At 44.6% G+C, this 18,173-nt stretch overlaps 2 protein-coding genes across 3 annotated transcripts in view; one reads left to right on the plus strand and one right to left on the minus strand.

The window, feature by feature from the left end:
• LOC137431586 (hyccin) overlaps positions 1–18,173 on the minus strand; it is a 576,074-nt gene that overhangs the window by 348,822 nt on the left and 209,079 nt on the right. The window lies entirely within an intron of this gene.
• LOC137431580 (unconventional myosin-IXb) overlaps positions 1–18,173 on the plus strand; it is a 232,539-nt gene that overhangs the window by 176,617 nt on the left and 37,749 nt on the right. For both annotated transcript variants that reach the window (XM_068123054.2, XM_068123055.2), the window contains exons 30-35: positions 323–476; positions 605–1,062; positions 12,441–12,614; positions 13,841–14,043; positions 14,124–14,317; positions 17,002–17,115. In XM_068123054.2, the coding sequence (XP_067979155.2) occupies positions 323–476; positions 605–1,062; positions 12,441–12,614; positions 13,841–14,043; positions 14,124–14,317; positions 17,002–17,115 (1,297 nt within the window). The remainder of the gene's footprint in view (positions 1–322; positions 477–604; positions 1,063–12,440; positions 12,615–13,840; positions 14,044–14,123; positions 14,318–17,001; positions 17,116–18,173) is intronic.

The raw sequence follows: 18,173 nt of genomic DNA on the forward strand, positions 1-18,173 counted from the left end.
CAGTGAAACTGCCTCAAAAAAACCAAAAACAAAAAAAACCCCAAAAAAACCATTAACTTCCCTTCATTATAATTGTATCTTCCCGAGGTCGGCTAATTGAGTACCAGTTCACTGGTAATTCCCTGTTTGTCGTTGAAGGCGGCAAAAAGGGTTGGCGTCAGGAAGGGCATCCGGCCGTAAAACATTGCTTCAAAAAGGGGACCAAAAAACAACAACTACCACGGTCCCCGAAAAGGCCAACCCCCGCTTTGCGGGGAAAAATGGCCTCTAAACGGTGGTTTTTTTTTATAATTGTATCTGATTTAGAATTTTGTTCTCTCAGGCAACAAGAGCAGGACGTGTGCATGAAAGTAGACATCAAGGCCTCTGTGTTCAAACAAGCAAAAACTGATGCCCCTGAGGAAATACCGAATGATAGTAGAGCTGAACAGCAAATTGCAAAAAGCAATTTCTCTGCTGGTATTTTTGCAATATTGGTGAGTTTCAACATATGGCCTTCAATGGTTCAATGGTTAAAAACAATCATTCAACAGCTAAATTGTTTTTTTTAACCTTTGGTGTTTGTGTTTTTCCAGTTGAATAATCATGTATTGTTTTTGTTCAGGAAGGAGTTGAAGAAAACTCATCCAGTAAAGCAAATGTTGAAACCCAGAAGGAAGTTCAATGGGAAGATCGACCGGAAGAGACAATAAAGCAGCATCTTTTGATTGCCTCCAATAGTTCTATTGAAGGGAAATCTGTTGCTCCTTGCACTGAAGATGATGACATTGCCGTTGCTGAGCAGTCACAAGCCAAGCCAGTGTTGTTGAGCAATGATATAATTGAAAAACAAGCCACTGAATGTTTGTCTGAAATGGACAGAGAATTAGCCTTGGAGCTAAATGAAAGCCTGAGCTTGGATGAAAATGAAGATTATGAGCAGGCCAATTCAGACCATCTGAACAGGAAAGATGCAACAAATGCAAAATCATTTTTGCACCAGAGGGAAAACAGCCTTCTGGATTCTGGGGAACTTGTATTGGAATCAACAAATCAACTAGACAGTCTGGGTGTCTCTGATTTGTGAGTACACTGTCTTTCTTAAAGCTTTCTGAAGCAGGGATGCTAGGGATCCATTGGATTTTGGTAATTGATATTATAGCTTCACTTATCTCACCAACCTCAGACTTTTATGTGCTTTCTCAAAACGCTCAAGATTTTATGATCGATCCGATGTCCAACCTATGGCCAAGTGTACCGTAGTTCAAACTCTAATTTATTTAAAAGATAAACACAAAGCAACACGTTGGATTGCCATTGTATACAGTAATGTAAGATGGCTCAATATCGAGAGAGAACTAGAAACTGCCCATTACTGCAACAATGTTCCATATTCGGAAACAGCTAGAATTTCCCCAAGGACTCATCTTTCCACAAACTGTAAAATTTAACTTCAATATTAACACTTGTCGCCTTTTTACTCTACTCTCCATTTACAATTAACATATTGCCTCAAAATACATCCCAGTCACATATGAAAAAATATGAATTCCATATTGAATCACAGGTGTGTGTGTGTTAATATTGCACACAATACTACTTAATGGTCTCGTGTGTGTGTGTGTGTGTGTGTGTGTGTGTGTGTGTGTGTGTGTGTGTGTGTGTGTGTGTGTGTGTGTGTGTGTGTGTGTGCGCACATGCATGCACATGCAGCACACGTGCACAAGTTGCTGTTGTTGGGTTTCAGGAGATGGAACGGAGACCTACTAGTTCTCAAAGTATCCACCTCCATTAGCGTGTGCGTGTATATAAAATATATATGTACAGGGTGAGCCAGAAATATGGTTATTATTAACACTCATATAAAGGTAATAAAATGTTGCATTTCAAAACAATTTTTTACAAGAAAGTGAAGTACATAACTTGCCATTTATTTGTGGGAAAGAACATCGAGGAGATGCGCACCATTTCATCTGACACATTCCTCCAATCTTGGACGCCAATTATTCATGACGTTCTTCAACATGGCCACGTCAATATCATTGATTTCGTGTCTGATGTTTTCCTTAAGTTCATGAAGAGTTTGTGGACTGTTAACATACACTTTGTCCTTTAGATATGACCACAAGAAATAATCACATGCAGTCAAATCGGGTGACCTTGCTGGCCATGGAATATCGCCATTTCTGGAAATGACATGCTTTGGAAAGAGTGCCCTTACAGTAGTCATGGACACTCTGGTGGTGTGGGAGTTTGCACCATCTTACTGAAACCACGTCATTGGGCTCACTTTGGCAAATCTGTTTAATTCTCTGGAGAGGAAGTTAGAAACCATATCGGTATATCGAGCTGCACTAACAGTGACGACATTTCCATTATCGTTCTCAAAGAAGTAAGGCCCTATGATGCCGAACGACGAAAGTGCACACCACACCGTGACTTTGGGACTGTGTAACGGTTTCATGTGCATCTCTCTTGGGTTTTCGGCTGTCCAAAAACGAGTATTTTACTTGTTGACATCGACATGCAGATGCAAATGTGCTTTATCAGACATGAACAAATTGTTAGCAATGTTTTGGTTTTCATTTCTGTCCATAAATGAAAGCATTCCCTCACAAAAATTATTGCAGGCAATCTCATCATCTTGGCTTAATTCCTGGACAGTTTGAATTTTATAGGGATAAATGTTTAAATCCTTTTGCAATATGCGGCGTAGTGATGTGTGAGAAATTCCTAAGGCTGATGCATGCTTTCGGCTGGAGCGATGCGGACTTCTCAAAACTGACTCCCTCACACGCTCAATGTTTTGTGCCGTTCTTACTGATTTGGGTGCTCCCGGCGGTTTCTCTTTTAAAGTTGAACCGGTCCTCTCAAACTTCTGAACCCATAACTTGATAGCACGAACAGATGGCACATTTCCATGAGGTTGAACATTGAAATGGAGTTAAAATTGATGTTTTGAAAGGAATCATTATTCTTGTAAAAAGCTTTGATAGCGAAAGCGCGTTCTTCACCTGACCAGTTCCCACATGGCCACTCAAGTGTTCTGTCTTTAAAAAAAATAAAACAAAATCAGTAAAAAAAAAATGCATGTTATGTACTTCAATATCATGAATGAATTTATTTTGAAATACAATTTTTATTTCCTTCACACGAATTTCAGAAATGACCATATTTCTGGCTCACCCTATATATACACAAAGAATTAAGTTAAGCACCCCTACACAACGAATTAAGGTAAGCACCCCCTAATATATATTCTTTGTGTATATGTATACATTGGCATATATTCTAAGGTATGTGAGATCAAATAATGATTGGTATGACAATAACCTGCCACAGCAACGCATACGACGGCTTACAGGGTCTATGAGACGTAGGGTTGAGTCAGTGATCCGATCACGTGGGTCCTACACACGTTATTGACGCAAAGATCGCTAGAGGTCTTCTCAGAACAATGACTGTACGTTAGAAAACATAAACGTCATCCACACTGTCCGTGATGGACCTATAGCTCCATACTTAAATTGAGGTGAAAATATGCCTAAAATTCCCAAAAAATTTCACCTTAAATTATTCAGAATAAAATATTGAAAACGGCATGATTGTTATGTTTTTATGTGACCATAATATCACTTCTCCAGAAAATATAGCAATATCATGGGTATATTACACTGTTTTGACGACAACAAACTTGTAATGTGCGAGGTTGTAAAAAAACGGGGGGGGTGCTTAACTTAATTCTTTGTGTATAGATGCATATATATATATATATATATATATATATATTGTTACAGACGCGGCTTTTAGATGTTATATTGACCGAGCGGTGGTGTATTTAACCGCGTCCGAACAGTTACTCCCCGATTAAAACCCGATTCCACCCGACGTTGACCAGATCGCCCCACAGATATTCAATCGGGAAATCTCTAAAGCGACCGAAAGAGAAGGAAAAAGAAGAAGAAGAATACGGAGGAAGAACAGATTTATTATACACACACAGCGATGGATGGAAGAAGCAGTAACACAGCGAATGGTTAACTTACACTATTCATTTTTACTTAGCCCCAAGACAAACGAGCAGGACAGGACGTTCACACTTACACAGGGGATAATTGCAGGCAGGTAGGCTTGAGATGGATCGCTTGAGAGGCAGGCAAGGTCGGGAGGCCGCCGTTCGCAATTCCTCGCGGTTTTTGGCGGGAAACCTCCGTCGTTTCTCCACTGCGGTAGACGTTACGCGCTGGTTCGGCACACCTGCTCCTCTTCTGGGGTGGAGCCGTCTCCCTCCCTTCAGCGCGTCTCTCCAAAGCTGGTCTCCTTGCCGAGTACCTCTCCTCTTTGGCTTGGAGCGTTTCGCATCTCACCGCCTCTCTTTGGTGCAGCCTCTTTGCTCCTCTCCCAGGGTCATCTCCAGCTCATCTCCAGTCATCTGGTAAAGCAGTCCCTTGCAGTCGCTTTTATCACCTCGAGCGAAATCAAGCCGCCGACTCCGAGGGCACGCCTACCGGGTCACTCACCGCGGTGTTGATTGGCTGTTAGGGCTGGTTCACTCCTTTCCTCTTATGACGAGGTGGAGACACGCCTTTCTTCCCCAACCTTACCTCGTGGCCAATGGTGGTTTGAAGAAAACCAGCCAAAATGCGGAAGGCAATTGGAAGGGAGGTTTTGGGGAAATTGGAAGGGCCTACGCTTATTTTGTTTGATACAATGCAAAGTCAATCTAGTGGGAAAACACATACTTAGCCTACATGGAATAAGGAAATACACTATTTAAAAGATATATCGTGACCTGCGTGTATATTTCATGCAATTAACTAGGACGCTGACTGCGACCATTATTTACATTACAGGGTGGTACCGTACGTTTGTAACGTTCACATTGTAACGTTTTCACATTCGTTTCACTTCCTCCAAAATTGTTACACTTCTCAAAAACCGTTACACTTCTCAAAATCGTTACACACTTCTCAAAATCGTTACACTGCACCCCCCTTTCTTCAGGTCCGTCCTCGGGCCTATTAAACTTTAACTTAGTGTGACACGTAGGTGTAATTCCCTCTACAATTAACCTGACCCTGAGTGTGACAATTTTAAAACACAAATAAGTATGTCCCCCTATTGCATTGCATCCTGTCTAACAGACTCAAGCCCACAGCTAACCGAATTACGGAATTATTCTCAAACTATACATTTACGGTGGGGAGCATTATTTACAATGACGTGATTTCTTATTTACAACGCAACCCAGGACCTGTGTTTTTTTTTTTTTTTCCTTTTTAGGGAACAAGAGAAAGAAATTCCTGTTGGGAGGGAGGAGACAGCACGCATTGCATCGATGCACCAGTACCAATACCACCAAAGCACCCAAAAGCACCAAACACCACAAAGCACCACAAAGCACCCAAAAGCACCATCCAGTGCGCAGTCACCATGGCTCATAATAAACACAACAAAACAACTGGTGGTGGTCTTCTCTTTCTCTGCTGGGCCGATGTTCTTCCCGACGTCTTCTGGCTTCATGCGGCCTATTTGGACATAATAAAAAGCACAACTTGTGTCCATTTTTTATTTAGGGCTTCAGGGGCCAACTAAGGGTGGTCCACCTGTTTGGCATAGGTGCCACCTTACCGAGGTCCGCAAGCAAGATTCCCTGGCCACTATGGCCGGTTTCCAACAGAGGTGCCCTGCCCCAGAACCTGGGGTCCATCAAGTGGTACTTGGCCGCAGAACAGCGGTCCATAAAGTGGTACATCAACGCAATGCATGCTGGTTCTGGGAATCTCGGGCGCACAATGGCCACCTCACGCACGCTCCCATCGGCACCCAATGGCGCACAGGTCATGTGGGAGACAAAAGAAAGACAATTGAGCGAGGGGTAAGGTCACAAGGGTACACGTCAATAAGGCAATGCAAGGTGAAATGCGTACGGAGGCCGAAGTGAGAAAGCTCGTCCCTACCGTACGTCACCCCCCTGTCACCTACCCTACCCTTGTTCTCACCCCATATGTACAAAAATCTACACATTTACAAATTCGTCACTACTGTCACGTCTTCCCCATATTTCCCCTATACCAAATTCGTCTCCACAATCCCTTTACTTCAAAATTTGCCATCACCAATTCATCATCAATCCTCATAAGGAGGGAGAGATGGAATTACGCACAAGGTCACACCCACGTCATGATGCGTCTCACAATCCAAACATTTGCATCATAAAAAAATAATCAAAACATGGCATGGTGTGGAGTACCTGTCACCTCAGGTGAGTGGATGCAGATGGTGCGAGGAGATCCTTCATCCTAACTATCCTCTAAATGACTTTAACACACTTTACACTACCCGGGGTCTTTCCCTGCCAATCCATTGGCTAACTTACACTATGGGTTCTAATAACCAATTCCCATTGGCCAAACTGTGGTGCTCCTCAATTTGGGGTCTCACTCCCCCGATTCATCTCCCGGTGCTCTAGCACAATTTCTGGGCTGCGACGTGTACCTCTCCCAACAGGTCTACCCACCTGCACACCTCCACCACTGTAGTTGCCACCCGAGCTTACCTAGCTCCTCACCCTAACCTAACTAACTGGGGACAGCCCCTCTCCTGGCTCTGTCACCCCATGGTGCCCTCTGGCACTGGGCTACCCGGGTCCGTCCTCCGGATCCTCGGGCCCCATCCACAACAACTACTACCGGCTCCCAGAGCCCACCTGCGGCCTCACCTGGCCGACATCCTCACAGTGGTGGAGTGCCCCAAACCAACTACTCACACTAACAGGCTACACGCCCAGCCATTTCCACAACACCAACGCACCCATCCACATACCATTCTGTCACCCGCACCACAGATGCCAATATCCAACCACAATTTACCTGTACCCTCTACCTAACACTTACACTACCCGCCCCGGGTATCCGTGATGGGGGTCCACTTCCCCCATTCACACCTTCGCACCATCCACTCCACTCCACAATTTCCACCATTCTCACTCCACGACCATCCATTCCAATACTCCAGATATTCCACACTACCATTTATTCCACACAGCCACATACACCTGTTCTTCATTCACCTGTCGTTGCACACCTGTGCAATCATACCTGGTGCCACCTGCACCCTCCTTTCTTCCTGGACCATTTGGTCAACACAACACGCAATCACCGCTACTCCCTCATACACTGCTCCACACACCTGTTCAGTTGCACACCTGTGCAATCACACCTGTTCCATTCTCACCTGTTCAATCCTCACACACACGGCATCATCTCAGCTAACTACTCCCCTCTGAAACTTGCGCTTCCCAGTCGTCCCTTTAAACTATTGCGCTCCCACGTCATTATAATCCACACTAATCTACCTGCGTCCCCACTACAGGTATCAGTCACTAACTAACCTTAACGTCACCTAATGTCATCTTCGCTAGGGCCCTATCAATATAACCTAACCCACCCGGGCTAGTTTTCACTGCCATACACCCCATAAGCTATTGCTCCTTTGCCCCCACGTCTGTGAGGGATGGTGGATTTGCCATCCCACCACATCGGGGGTCTCTCACTATCAATTTTGCTCGTCCAAATTCCAACCAATTCAAAAATTTTCCATTTACTGCCAATTCTATTCACTTTTCTAAATTTCGTTTCAAATCACTACCATCATCATCCGTCTACTTATTACATCCTCTCGGTGCGCCAATTCACATCTACAGCCCGGCTTCGTACAGCCGAGCCATGAACGCGGATTCTTTTGTGCTGGCGGCTGGATGCGTCCCGCATTCGGGGCAGGGGCGGGGGCTTACCCGGGCCGAGATCCCACGCATCACCTCGGCGTGGAGCCATCCAATGTCCCGATCTCGACCTGCCGGCACGTCTCAACAAAACGTGGTCGCCATAGCGACCCTTCCTATCCAGCCGCCCGCTCCGCCTAGTGGAGCCCGGCCGCGGCCGTTCCACGCGAGGCCCAGCGTGGATCGCGCACGGCGGTCCTTTCGAACCCGCCGTGGCTCGGATCCCCGCTGGTTCTCGCGGCACGCGAAGCCCGGCACGCACCGAGGGCCCGATTCGGCTATAAGTCGCCCTAACCGCTAAACCGGTTACCGTCGACGCTTCACCTGGACGCTGACATGCATACGCTACCCCTTTCTTGCTCATACATGCAGCTGTTCCCATTCTCCTCGTACCTTTCCTTACACACCTCGGTACACTCATTCCGTTCGCCGACTTGGTCACACACCTGACCACCGAACACTTTGGCACACATTCGTTGGTCGCACACCTCACCAACACACCTCTTCGCGCCCCTTTCTCCGTCGCCTCCTCTGTGACAATCACAGGTGTGCTCTCATTCGCACACCCTACCACGTGCCTCACTACCAACTCAAATGTGCCTTCCCACACACGCTCTACCATTCCAGGTGTGCATCCTTCCATCCCAGGTGTACATCCTCGCTCACCTGTCACAACCAACTCACTCTCCTTGTCACTCTCACTACTCTCACCTCCACTCTTGACAGCGCACTCACCCTTACTCTCGACGGCACACTCTTTCCTCATGCACCCGTCCGTTACACACCTTTCTCGCGCACACCCTCCCGTGTTACATCCTCTGTAACACTCACCACAGACGTACCCTTTCTCGTTACATCCTCTGTAACACTCACCACAGGTGTACACTCTCTCGTTACTCCCTCCGTAACACTCACCACACCGCGCTTCCATGTACCCCCTCGCACACGCGCTTCGACCAACTCACTCTTGACGGCACACTCACTCCTCGGCGTGCACTTTTTCCTCACACACCCCATGGTCGGACATTCTCGCACACCTCTTTTTTCGCACACCTGACCTGTCACACACTTCACCAACGGCCTTTCACGAACACCCGGATCCAAACCAATCCCCAAGCCGACTGAAGCTTTCCCCACATCATATACATTGCCACTCACCTCCGTACTTCGTCTCCGCACCTCCTTTGCCACCTGCAAACTCTTTATTTGGTTAGTGAGCATCACATCATGATTTGAACACAGACCTTGTACATATTCCATGACTTCCTCCTTTATCTCCCTTTTAGTTTCCCTCCGTCTCTTCTTAATTTCACTCACCCCCTCTTCCACCTCCTCTAATTTTTCCTTTACCTCCTTCATCTCCCGGTGCGCCCCCTCTATTTCTTCCTCTAACGCCACCTTAACCGTTTCGATGTGCGTCCTCACCTCTCGGTCCTTCGTCTCCATCACTTCTGTCACCTCCTCCACCCTCATTGTCAGTTCCTCCCGTACCATCTGACATTGCCTCTGCGTCGCTATTAATTCGTTTTTAATTTCTTTTTGTGTCGCCTTTAACCCTCCTAGTACCGCAGTGTTCTTTTGAACCTGCTCCACTAACTTAGTTTGTCCCTCTGTCAGCTGTTCCACCTCCTCCGTCAGACCCTCTATGCCCCCTTGTAACTTAGCCGTATTATTTCTCACCTCTTTCTCCATACGCTTCTCCCCTCGCTTTACCTCCTCGCGCAGCCCCGAAACCTCCTCACTCACCCCTCGTCGTATTTCCTCCATCTCTTTTGTAGATGCCACCCTCATCTGTCCCAATTCATCCCTCTGAGCATCCAGTTTGGTTTCTACCCCGATTTTCACCTCCTCTATCTGCTCTCCCATTTGTTTGATTTCCCTGGCAGATTGTTCCCCTATTTCCCGCAATTTGTCCTCCATCCTATTTTCTAACCCCATTAACCCATTTTTCACCCCCTCTAACTGATTCTCCTGGGCAGCCATTCTGTTTTCCACCCCCGTTAACCCATTTCTCACCTCTTTTATCCCGTTGTCTAACCCCTCAAAATTATTGTCTAACTTCCCAAATTTCTTGTCTAACTCCTCAAAATTATTGTCTAACTTCCCAAATTTCTTGTCTAACTCCTCAAAATTATTGTCGAACTTCCCAAATTTCTTGTCTAACTCCTCACCGGTACCCCTCGCTTCGTCCCTCATTACCCTCATTTGCTCACCCTGAGCATCCATTTTTGCTTCTAGCCCCATATTTGCCATTAGTATGGTTGCATTAATCTGCGCCATGAGGTCCCGCACATCAATTCCCGCTATTTGCGCAGCGGGCGCGGCTACCCCGCGCTCGTGCGAGCCGCCACTTTGTGCGTCTGATACCACGTGCGCGAGAGCGCCATTTTGTGCACCTGATACCCCCTCAACCACATTGCCAATGTTCTCCTCCTCCCTTTCCTCCACATACATTTCCCCGAGGTCCTGGGTCGATTCCACCCTGTCTATCTCTCCCACCGACATCCGATCGCCTTGATTGTCCATGGCGCGATCTCAAAATTCGGGTTTTGCTTTATAAAACAAAATAAATTTCGGCAGCTTGTAATTTTGAGCGCGTTAAGCGCGCTTCGGGTCCGATTTCGGGTCCGATCTCCCTCCTCGACACCAATTGTTACTCTAATAGTACAATTGGTGTTCCAAAATTTGGGCCTAACAAATTTAGTCCCAGGTCCGAATCCAACTCCTGACAACCAAATGTTACAGACGCGGCTTTTAGATGTTATATTGACCGAGCGGTGGTGTATTTAACCGCGTCCGAACAGTTACTCCCCGATTAAAACCCGATTCCACCCGACGTTGACCAGATCGCCCCACAGATATTCAATCGGGAAATCTCTAAAGCGACCGAAAGAGAAGGAAAAAGAAGAAGAAGAATACGGAGGAAGAACAGATTTATTATACACACACAGCGATGGATGGAAGAAGCAGTAACACAGCGAATGGTTAACTTACACTATTCATTTTTACTTAGCCCCAAGACAAACGAGCAGGACAGGACGTTCACACTTACACAGGGGATAATTGCAGGCAGGTAGGCTTGAGATGGATCGCTTGAGAGGCAGGCAAGGTCGGGAGGCCGCCGTTCGCAATTCCTCGCGGTTTTTGGCGGGAAACCTCCGTCGTTTCTCCACTGCGGTAGACGTTACGCGCTGGTTCGGCACACCTGCTCCTCTTCTGGGGTGGAGCCGTCTCCCTCCCTTCAGCGCGTCTCTCCAAAGCTGGTCTCCTTGCCGAGTACCTCTCCTCTTTGGCTTGGAGCGTTTCGCATCTCACCGCCTCTCTTTGGTGCAGCCTCTTTGCTCCTCTCCCAGGGTCATCTCCAGCTCATCTCCAGACTCCAGTCATCTGGTAAAGCAGTCCCTTGCAGTCGCTTTTATCACCTCGAGCGAAATCAAGCCGCCGACTCCGAGGGCACGCCTACCGGGTCACTCACCGCGGTGTTGATTGGCTGTTAGGGCTGGTTCACTCCTTTCCTCTTATGACGAGGTGGAGACACGCCTTTCTTCCCCAACCTTACCTCGTGGCCAATGGTGGTTTGAAGAAAACCAGCCAAAATGCGGAAGGCAATTGGAAGGGAGGTTTTGGGGAAATTGGAAGGGCCTACGCTTATTTTGTTTGATACAATGCAAAGTCAATCTAGTGGGAAAACACATACTTAGCCTACATGGAATAAGGAAATACACTATTTAAAAGATATATCGTGACCTGCGTGTATATTTCATGCAATTAACTAGGACGCTGACTGCGACCATTATTTACATTACAGGGTGGTACCGTACGTTTGTAACGTTCACATTGTAACGTTTTCACATTCGTTTCACTTCCTCCAAAATTGTTACACTTCTCAAAAACCGTTACACTTCTCAAAATCGTTACACACTTCTCAAAATCGTTACAATATATATATATATATATATATATATATATATATATATATATATATATATATATATATTATATATATATATATATATATATATATATATATATATATATATATATATACTGTATATATACATTATGTGTAACACATATATGTGTATAATCATATCAATATGTGTGTATATAATATTTATAATATGTCACATATAATATGACAAATGAGGAAGCAAGAGCAGTGAGAAAGTATTGGGTTGTAACTGCTGCATGCATGTAATCGTTGTAAATGGTGTTCCTATTGTATTGACCCTGAGCTCAGCAATGCAATCACAAGCATTGTGTGCTGGATCTAGGCTCATGATGCTAAAAGGAACACTGCAAGTACATGACCATGCAAAGGTCAATACTCCTTTCACTAGCTACTGAGGGAGACTGAGTGAAGGATGATTATAAAGAAAGGACTGAGGGCACGATAGAGCAAAGCAGAGGGAGAAAAGGAGAAATAAGGTGTTAGAATGAAGAAAGAAATTTTTTTTTGGGTGATTTGGTTACAAAAAATAGCTCCGACGCATATCTCATGAGATTCTCATGAACTATCTTCATATCCCATGATAAATGCTTCACATATTTTTCTAAGGGTTATAATTAGTTGTTTAGAGGTTTAAGTTTTAGAAGACTCTACAACTAACAAGTCCTACTCATAATAATGTGCATATGATATTGCTTCCTCGTCATGTGCCCTTTGCTCTTCATGCAGGCCCCAGGTACAGCAGAAGTTGTCTGGTGATGAGGTTGAGGCATTGCTTCGAATGCTTACCATCAAGCAGGAGAACCTCGACTCTGAGTGGAAAGCCCATCATATCCCTGGCCTTCATCTTCAACACTTTAACCTTATGCTTCCTACTCGCCCTACCAGGTCTCGGGATGGCAGGTGAGGACCTCGCTCCATTTTATACTGTGACAGTCCCGTTCTATTTTGACCTTGTCGACCATGGATTACAGCTCGAGTGATTGGCTATGAGTTGGTCTACTTTACAGTGTTCTAAGACAGGAGGAACTTGTACAAGGACATGATGAGATATCATTGTACTTTTACATTAATTACAATGCCATTGGTAGTTAATGGACAAATCATTACAGGATATGGGATTTGAACCTGGGATCCAAGCTTTGCTGGAAATGTCATACAGGCCAACCCAAAATTATACAGTGTGAACACGGCATTTATTCAAGTAGGTTTTGTCGTGAAATATAAGAGTCGGTGAAGGATAAAGTTTATTCCAGACTCAGTTTTCATGGTAGTTAAAACGGCTAATGATCGTTCACTCTTGTTTAGGTATCCACTATATACTGTTGTGAACAATAAACAGAAATCGTGAAATCATTATTTATAAATGTTGATACGTGGAAAGTAAACACGTGGAAAAGATTGTTTCGTTGATAATCATCTGTGAAGTATTCACCTTCTTTTTTATTTAACTTGGCCGTCTTGTTTTAATATTTAATTGAATGTGACAAACCAGACTTGACAGCGTAATGGTTAGTGTCTGCTTTGAGTTTGGGTGGTCAGCAGTTCGAACCCGACCCCAGCAGAGTCATACCAAAGACTTTAAAATGGGACGTGCTGCTTCCTTGCTTGATGTTCAGCATTTAAAAATCATAGTGCACAGACAACCATAGGTTGACAACCATTGCACAGGCCTAGGCCTAGTGGCCTCATCCTGCATTTAAATTCCTTGGAAGGGAACTCATAAAGGTGTTTTCACTAGGGTACCTCACCTAAGGTCAACTGTTTTGAAAAATATGCAATCTGTGTTCACATTAGTACAGAAAATACCTTTGCTTCATGATTAAGGAAACAGGCTCCATGATGCAGCATTTACTACTGGCACCATGCTTACCATCTTGGGTTAAATTCCAGTTGAATTACACTCCATGAAAAAGTGAATGAAACCAGTCAATTTGAAGTGAACACATTGCTGTCTGAAATATCCTCCCACCAAATTGGCATTATGAGGTGCGGGTGAGGCAGGATAGCTCAGTTATTAGTGTGCTCACCATTGAACTGCCTAGTTTTGGTTTGATCCAGTGAGACTGGTAGGGCACTAATAAATTGACACTATAAAATGTATTGCTGCTTTTCCCACTACCTTACAGGAGTCCATTAAAGAGTCGATTTCGAAACCTTCTGAACAGCCGGCGGCAAGTGGACAAAAAGGTTGTGAAAGGATCATTAAGATCTCGCTCTGCACTGAAAGGCTTCATTGACTCGACCATGTTGTCCACAAATTCACTTTTGGAACCAAGCAAACATGGGCAAACTCGACGCTGGTCCCACGGTGTAGTTACATCCAGCCAAGGTACATCTTGAGCTTTGAAGTTGGTTCCTATAAAGAATGCCAAAAACGTTCTTCTGAAGATCCTTATTCTTCTCTTGCAGCTCTTGTGGAGTCCCAAGTTGTTCCAGAGGCAACCAAACCTCTTGATACAGTACAACCAACCGGGATATCTCGTAAGAGAAGCATACGGATCAGCCGCGAGGCGTCAGCATCTGCACAGTGGGAACATTCTACAGGAAAGCGCACAGTCTCTTCTAGTGACCTGCATCATCTCAATGACTTTTTGCTGCAAAAGGTGTGTTCCTCTCATTATTTTGTCTTTGGAACGAAAAAGTTACAACTAAAACCAATGTAGTCATTGGATGGATTTTCTTGCGAGGTCACTGTAATGACTCTATATGGTGTATATCTTCTGAACTGTACTCTTTACTTAGTCTTTTTTTTTTCATTTTAATCTAATCATTTGTTTAATCTAAGGAATATTGTCGTGTGGACTGCTCTCAGTTAAGACCGAGAGTAAGCCACGGATGGAAATGAGCGTTGATGAAGGCGTTCGGTTCAATTGATGGCGGATGATACGCGAGGAGGAGGAGGAAGAATACCAACTCACCTGGACGGCCGGCGCAGGCGTCTTCACCCTGCAAATTAACTCAACCCGAGGCGGAATTAAAGTGTACAAAAATAAGATTTATTAAACGGAACCCGAGAACAATGAAAGGTGCGAGTAACTAAAACCCCCTTATGAGCGCTCCTACACACAGACGTATCAAACGAACAAAGGAATATATATGAAAAGAAACGCGCCAGGTGTGTGTTTGTGCTGGCTTAGCTCTATTCGCTGGAGTGTTCTCGTAAAAGTCGCCAAACTCGAGCAGGCAGTCCAGACGCGGCTCTGGTGTTGGTGGGAAGAAGGCCTCGACGCACCCTTGTTCGCATGCTGTTAGCCCAGCGTACGCTGCTGCGGCAGGCCTCGCATCCCCGCGCGATCGCTCGCGAGGTCCAGTGCATGAACGCAGGGAAGGAGGATCGTCAGTGCTCCAACCTCTCTCCACCGTCCGTCGTCGCCCAACAAGCAAGGGTCCCATGTCAGAGAGCAATGGCGGAGGGCAAGAAGAGAAGAGAGTCCAGGGCAAGCCGAAGGTCCAAGCGCAAGAGGACAGTCCAAATGAGAGCACAAAGGGAGAGAGAGAATATGTCCTTCCATGACCATCGCTATGGCATCCAAAACGAGAAAAAGAAAATTCCGGCTCGCGAGTCGTTTTGTCGCTCGTCGTCTGACGTCACTGGCCCTCCCTACCAATCAGTCCGTCACCTCTCGACCACTCGAATGTTCTTCCTTAGTCTGCCAATCGGGCAGCCTTCGTCCCGCCTCGTCTCTTCCTTCAGTGACCAGCTTCTTGCCCCTACCTTGACCAATCACGAGTCCTTCTGGGTGTGGCTCTCGGCCTGCCTGACCGATGAGTGTTGCTATGCAAGTTCGTGATGTAGCTGGCTGCAGTTCTATAGGCAGTGCCTCGAACTGGCTTCCCGTGAGTTTTGTTGTGAGGGGAATTTAAGTAGTGTGTGTGGTGTAACTAATGGGCCTAACTAATGTCTATGGTGCGTTGCCATACGAGACAAAGGAATGATCACAGAGGGAACGACGTACAAGGGAATTAACATAATCCCTGAACTAAATAACATGCCCTTGTGGCGGGGACAAATATCCAACTTATCCGACATCCGGAATACACAGGTCCCTGACTTACTGTACATCGAAGTAGTTCTTGCTACCCACGATCATCGGAGCACCTACCTATGCAGATCTACCTAAATCTATATATATATATATATATATATATATATATATATATATATATATATATATATATATATATATATGTATATATATATATATATATATATATATATATATATATATATATATATATATATATATATCACTACCCCAAAATTCATAACAATATCTTTTAGTTATTTTAATCTAAGGAATATCTTTTTTATATACATATAGGATCGCAGGCTCATGAAAGAGCTGTCACACATAAATTCCCCACGTACATGCAAACGGAGACACCAGACAATGCAGAACTTGATTTTTCACATGAGACAAACACATCCGTTGACCCTAGGGGAAGTAACTGCCTGGAATACTCTGGGTGCTGTCAACGCCATCCAGTGGCATCACTTTTCTCTCTATAGTTGGAAGGTTAAAAAAGGACACTCAGGCATTGGTCAAAGGCATCGCCATAGGCCTCCTTGCAGGGTGAAAGGTGGGGACCAAGGGCGTAGTTGAGTATTTAAATAGGCTAAGAGGTTTTAATTGCGTATTTAAAGGTGTCCAAGATGGCTTCTAGAGCATGTCAAAGTCGCACTGTCTTAACAAGCCAAGCACATCATGGTAAATTGCATCATGACTGAAATAAGCCAAAATACTGAGATTACGGGACAAATATCATCACAGGAAGGTATGAAAAGTTACTAGGGACACTTTGGTATAAAATTGGACAATCTCGTAAAATACAGGATAGGTGGTAGAGAGTTAGCAAGGCATTTTAATGTGAAATCCTTCCACACATGGGATACGAACCCACTGGTTTAGTCTTTTGTCTATCCTCTAAATACGAGTGTTAAGCGAGGAAGGAGCACGTACCATTTTAAAAGTCGTTTATATGACTCGACTAGGGTCAGAATCGAACCACTGACGTACCAGACACGCAATGAATGCTTTAGCCACAACAAAAGTGAGTTATCAGAGGAGACCTCGTATTTCAATGAGTGTTTTATTAACATTTTGATGGAAAGCTACGAACTTGCACAGCCAACAGTTGAATGGTTGAGTGAAGGTTCAAAGCCATTCCTGAGGCTTATTTTCAAAGTGATGTTGCATAATGTGTTTGAGCTGCTCTTGTATTTCTTTCTCAGCTTGTTTCTAACATCCCACCTTCTTGCTGCTCCCTCCATTTGTCCATATTGCAGATAAACGGCTTGCTTTCATCAAAAATACAATCTTCAAATATTGTGGATCAACTCTTCAAGAAAGCACTGCAGAGGTTTCAAGAGAACATTCATACAATGTGTTTGCCTCTGCCGGTAGGTTGATTTGGGCTGTGTACGCTATTTTTCTGCTTCCACAGGAAGAGGGTTTCTGTGATTGATACACGAGTTATGATTTGGTGCAATATGGTAACTAAGCTGTAAGCACATTCCAAAACAAGTTAGGTCATGCGATGAAGAATGGGTTATTTTGACCTCAATAAAGCATGAAGAAGATTGTTGTTAGCTAAAATCAAGTCATAGATAAGCAAAGTCATAAAAACATGAACACAGCGGAAAGGAGGGAAACAAAAGAGGGACACTTGGAAGAAGAATGGTTAAGGTAAACACTCGGTGAAAACCATCTAAGCCCAGAAATGGACATTTTACACCGAAGGAATAATGAGTGCAACACGGCAATAATGGGCCAAATGCCCTCCTTATTTCCTTGTTTATAGTTGCATAGAATAATGTGATTAGTTAGACTCGGTGTAGTCCTACATAGACTGTTGAAGCCTTTGTATATTCGTTTTCATTCTGCGTAATGAAAATAAATATTTAAATGCAATACGTTTCATTCCTGACAACACATCGATCTTCAAAGGCACAGATGTGATAAGCATACAATGCCTCAAGAATGTCGGGTTTCCTCCCTTTCAGTTTAGTGTTAAACAGCAGTAGCGACTGTTAAAAAAGGTAATAATACATGTTTGTGGTTTATTTTATTTTTTTACCTCTGGTAGGGGTGCCCCACAAGAAAACCACACAATAATTGTGCTATTATCATTTATGCACGTAAACACAACATTTGTCCAAGGAGTAAACCCGCTTGGGGAGGGCTCATATATTATTAGTATTAATATTGTTTTGTAATAACATTGAAATTGTGCTATTATTATTATTGATATAATTACCCTCACCAGAGGAGAGGGTATTGCATTTGGGTCCGTTTGTTTGTTTGTCCGCAAACCCTAACTGAGCAACCCAGCAAGAAGGACCTTGGTTAGGGAGGTGACCAAGAACCTAATGACCACTGACAGAACCACAGGGTTCCTTGACTGAGGTGGGAGAACCTGCTGGAAGGACAACAGTCTCTGCAGCACTTAACAAATCTA

The sequence above is a fragment of the Myxine glutinosa genome, chromosome 7, assembly GCF_964187855.1.
Source record: "Myxine glutinosa chromosome 7, kmMyxGlut1.1, whole genome shotgun sequence".
In the NCBI taxonomy this organism is placed as follows: Eukaryota; Metazoa; Chordata; class Myxini; order Myxiniformes; family Myxinidae; genus Myxine; species Myxine glutinosa.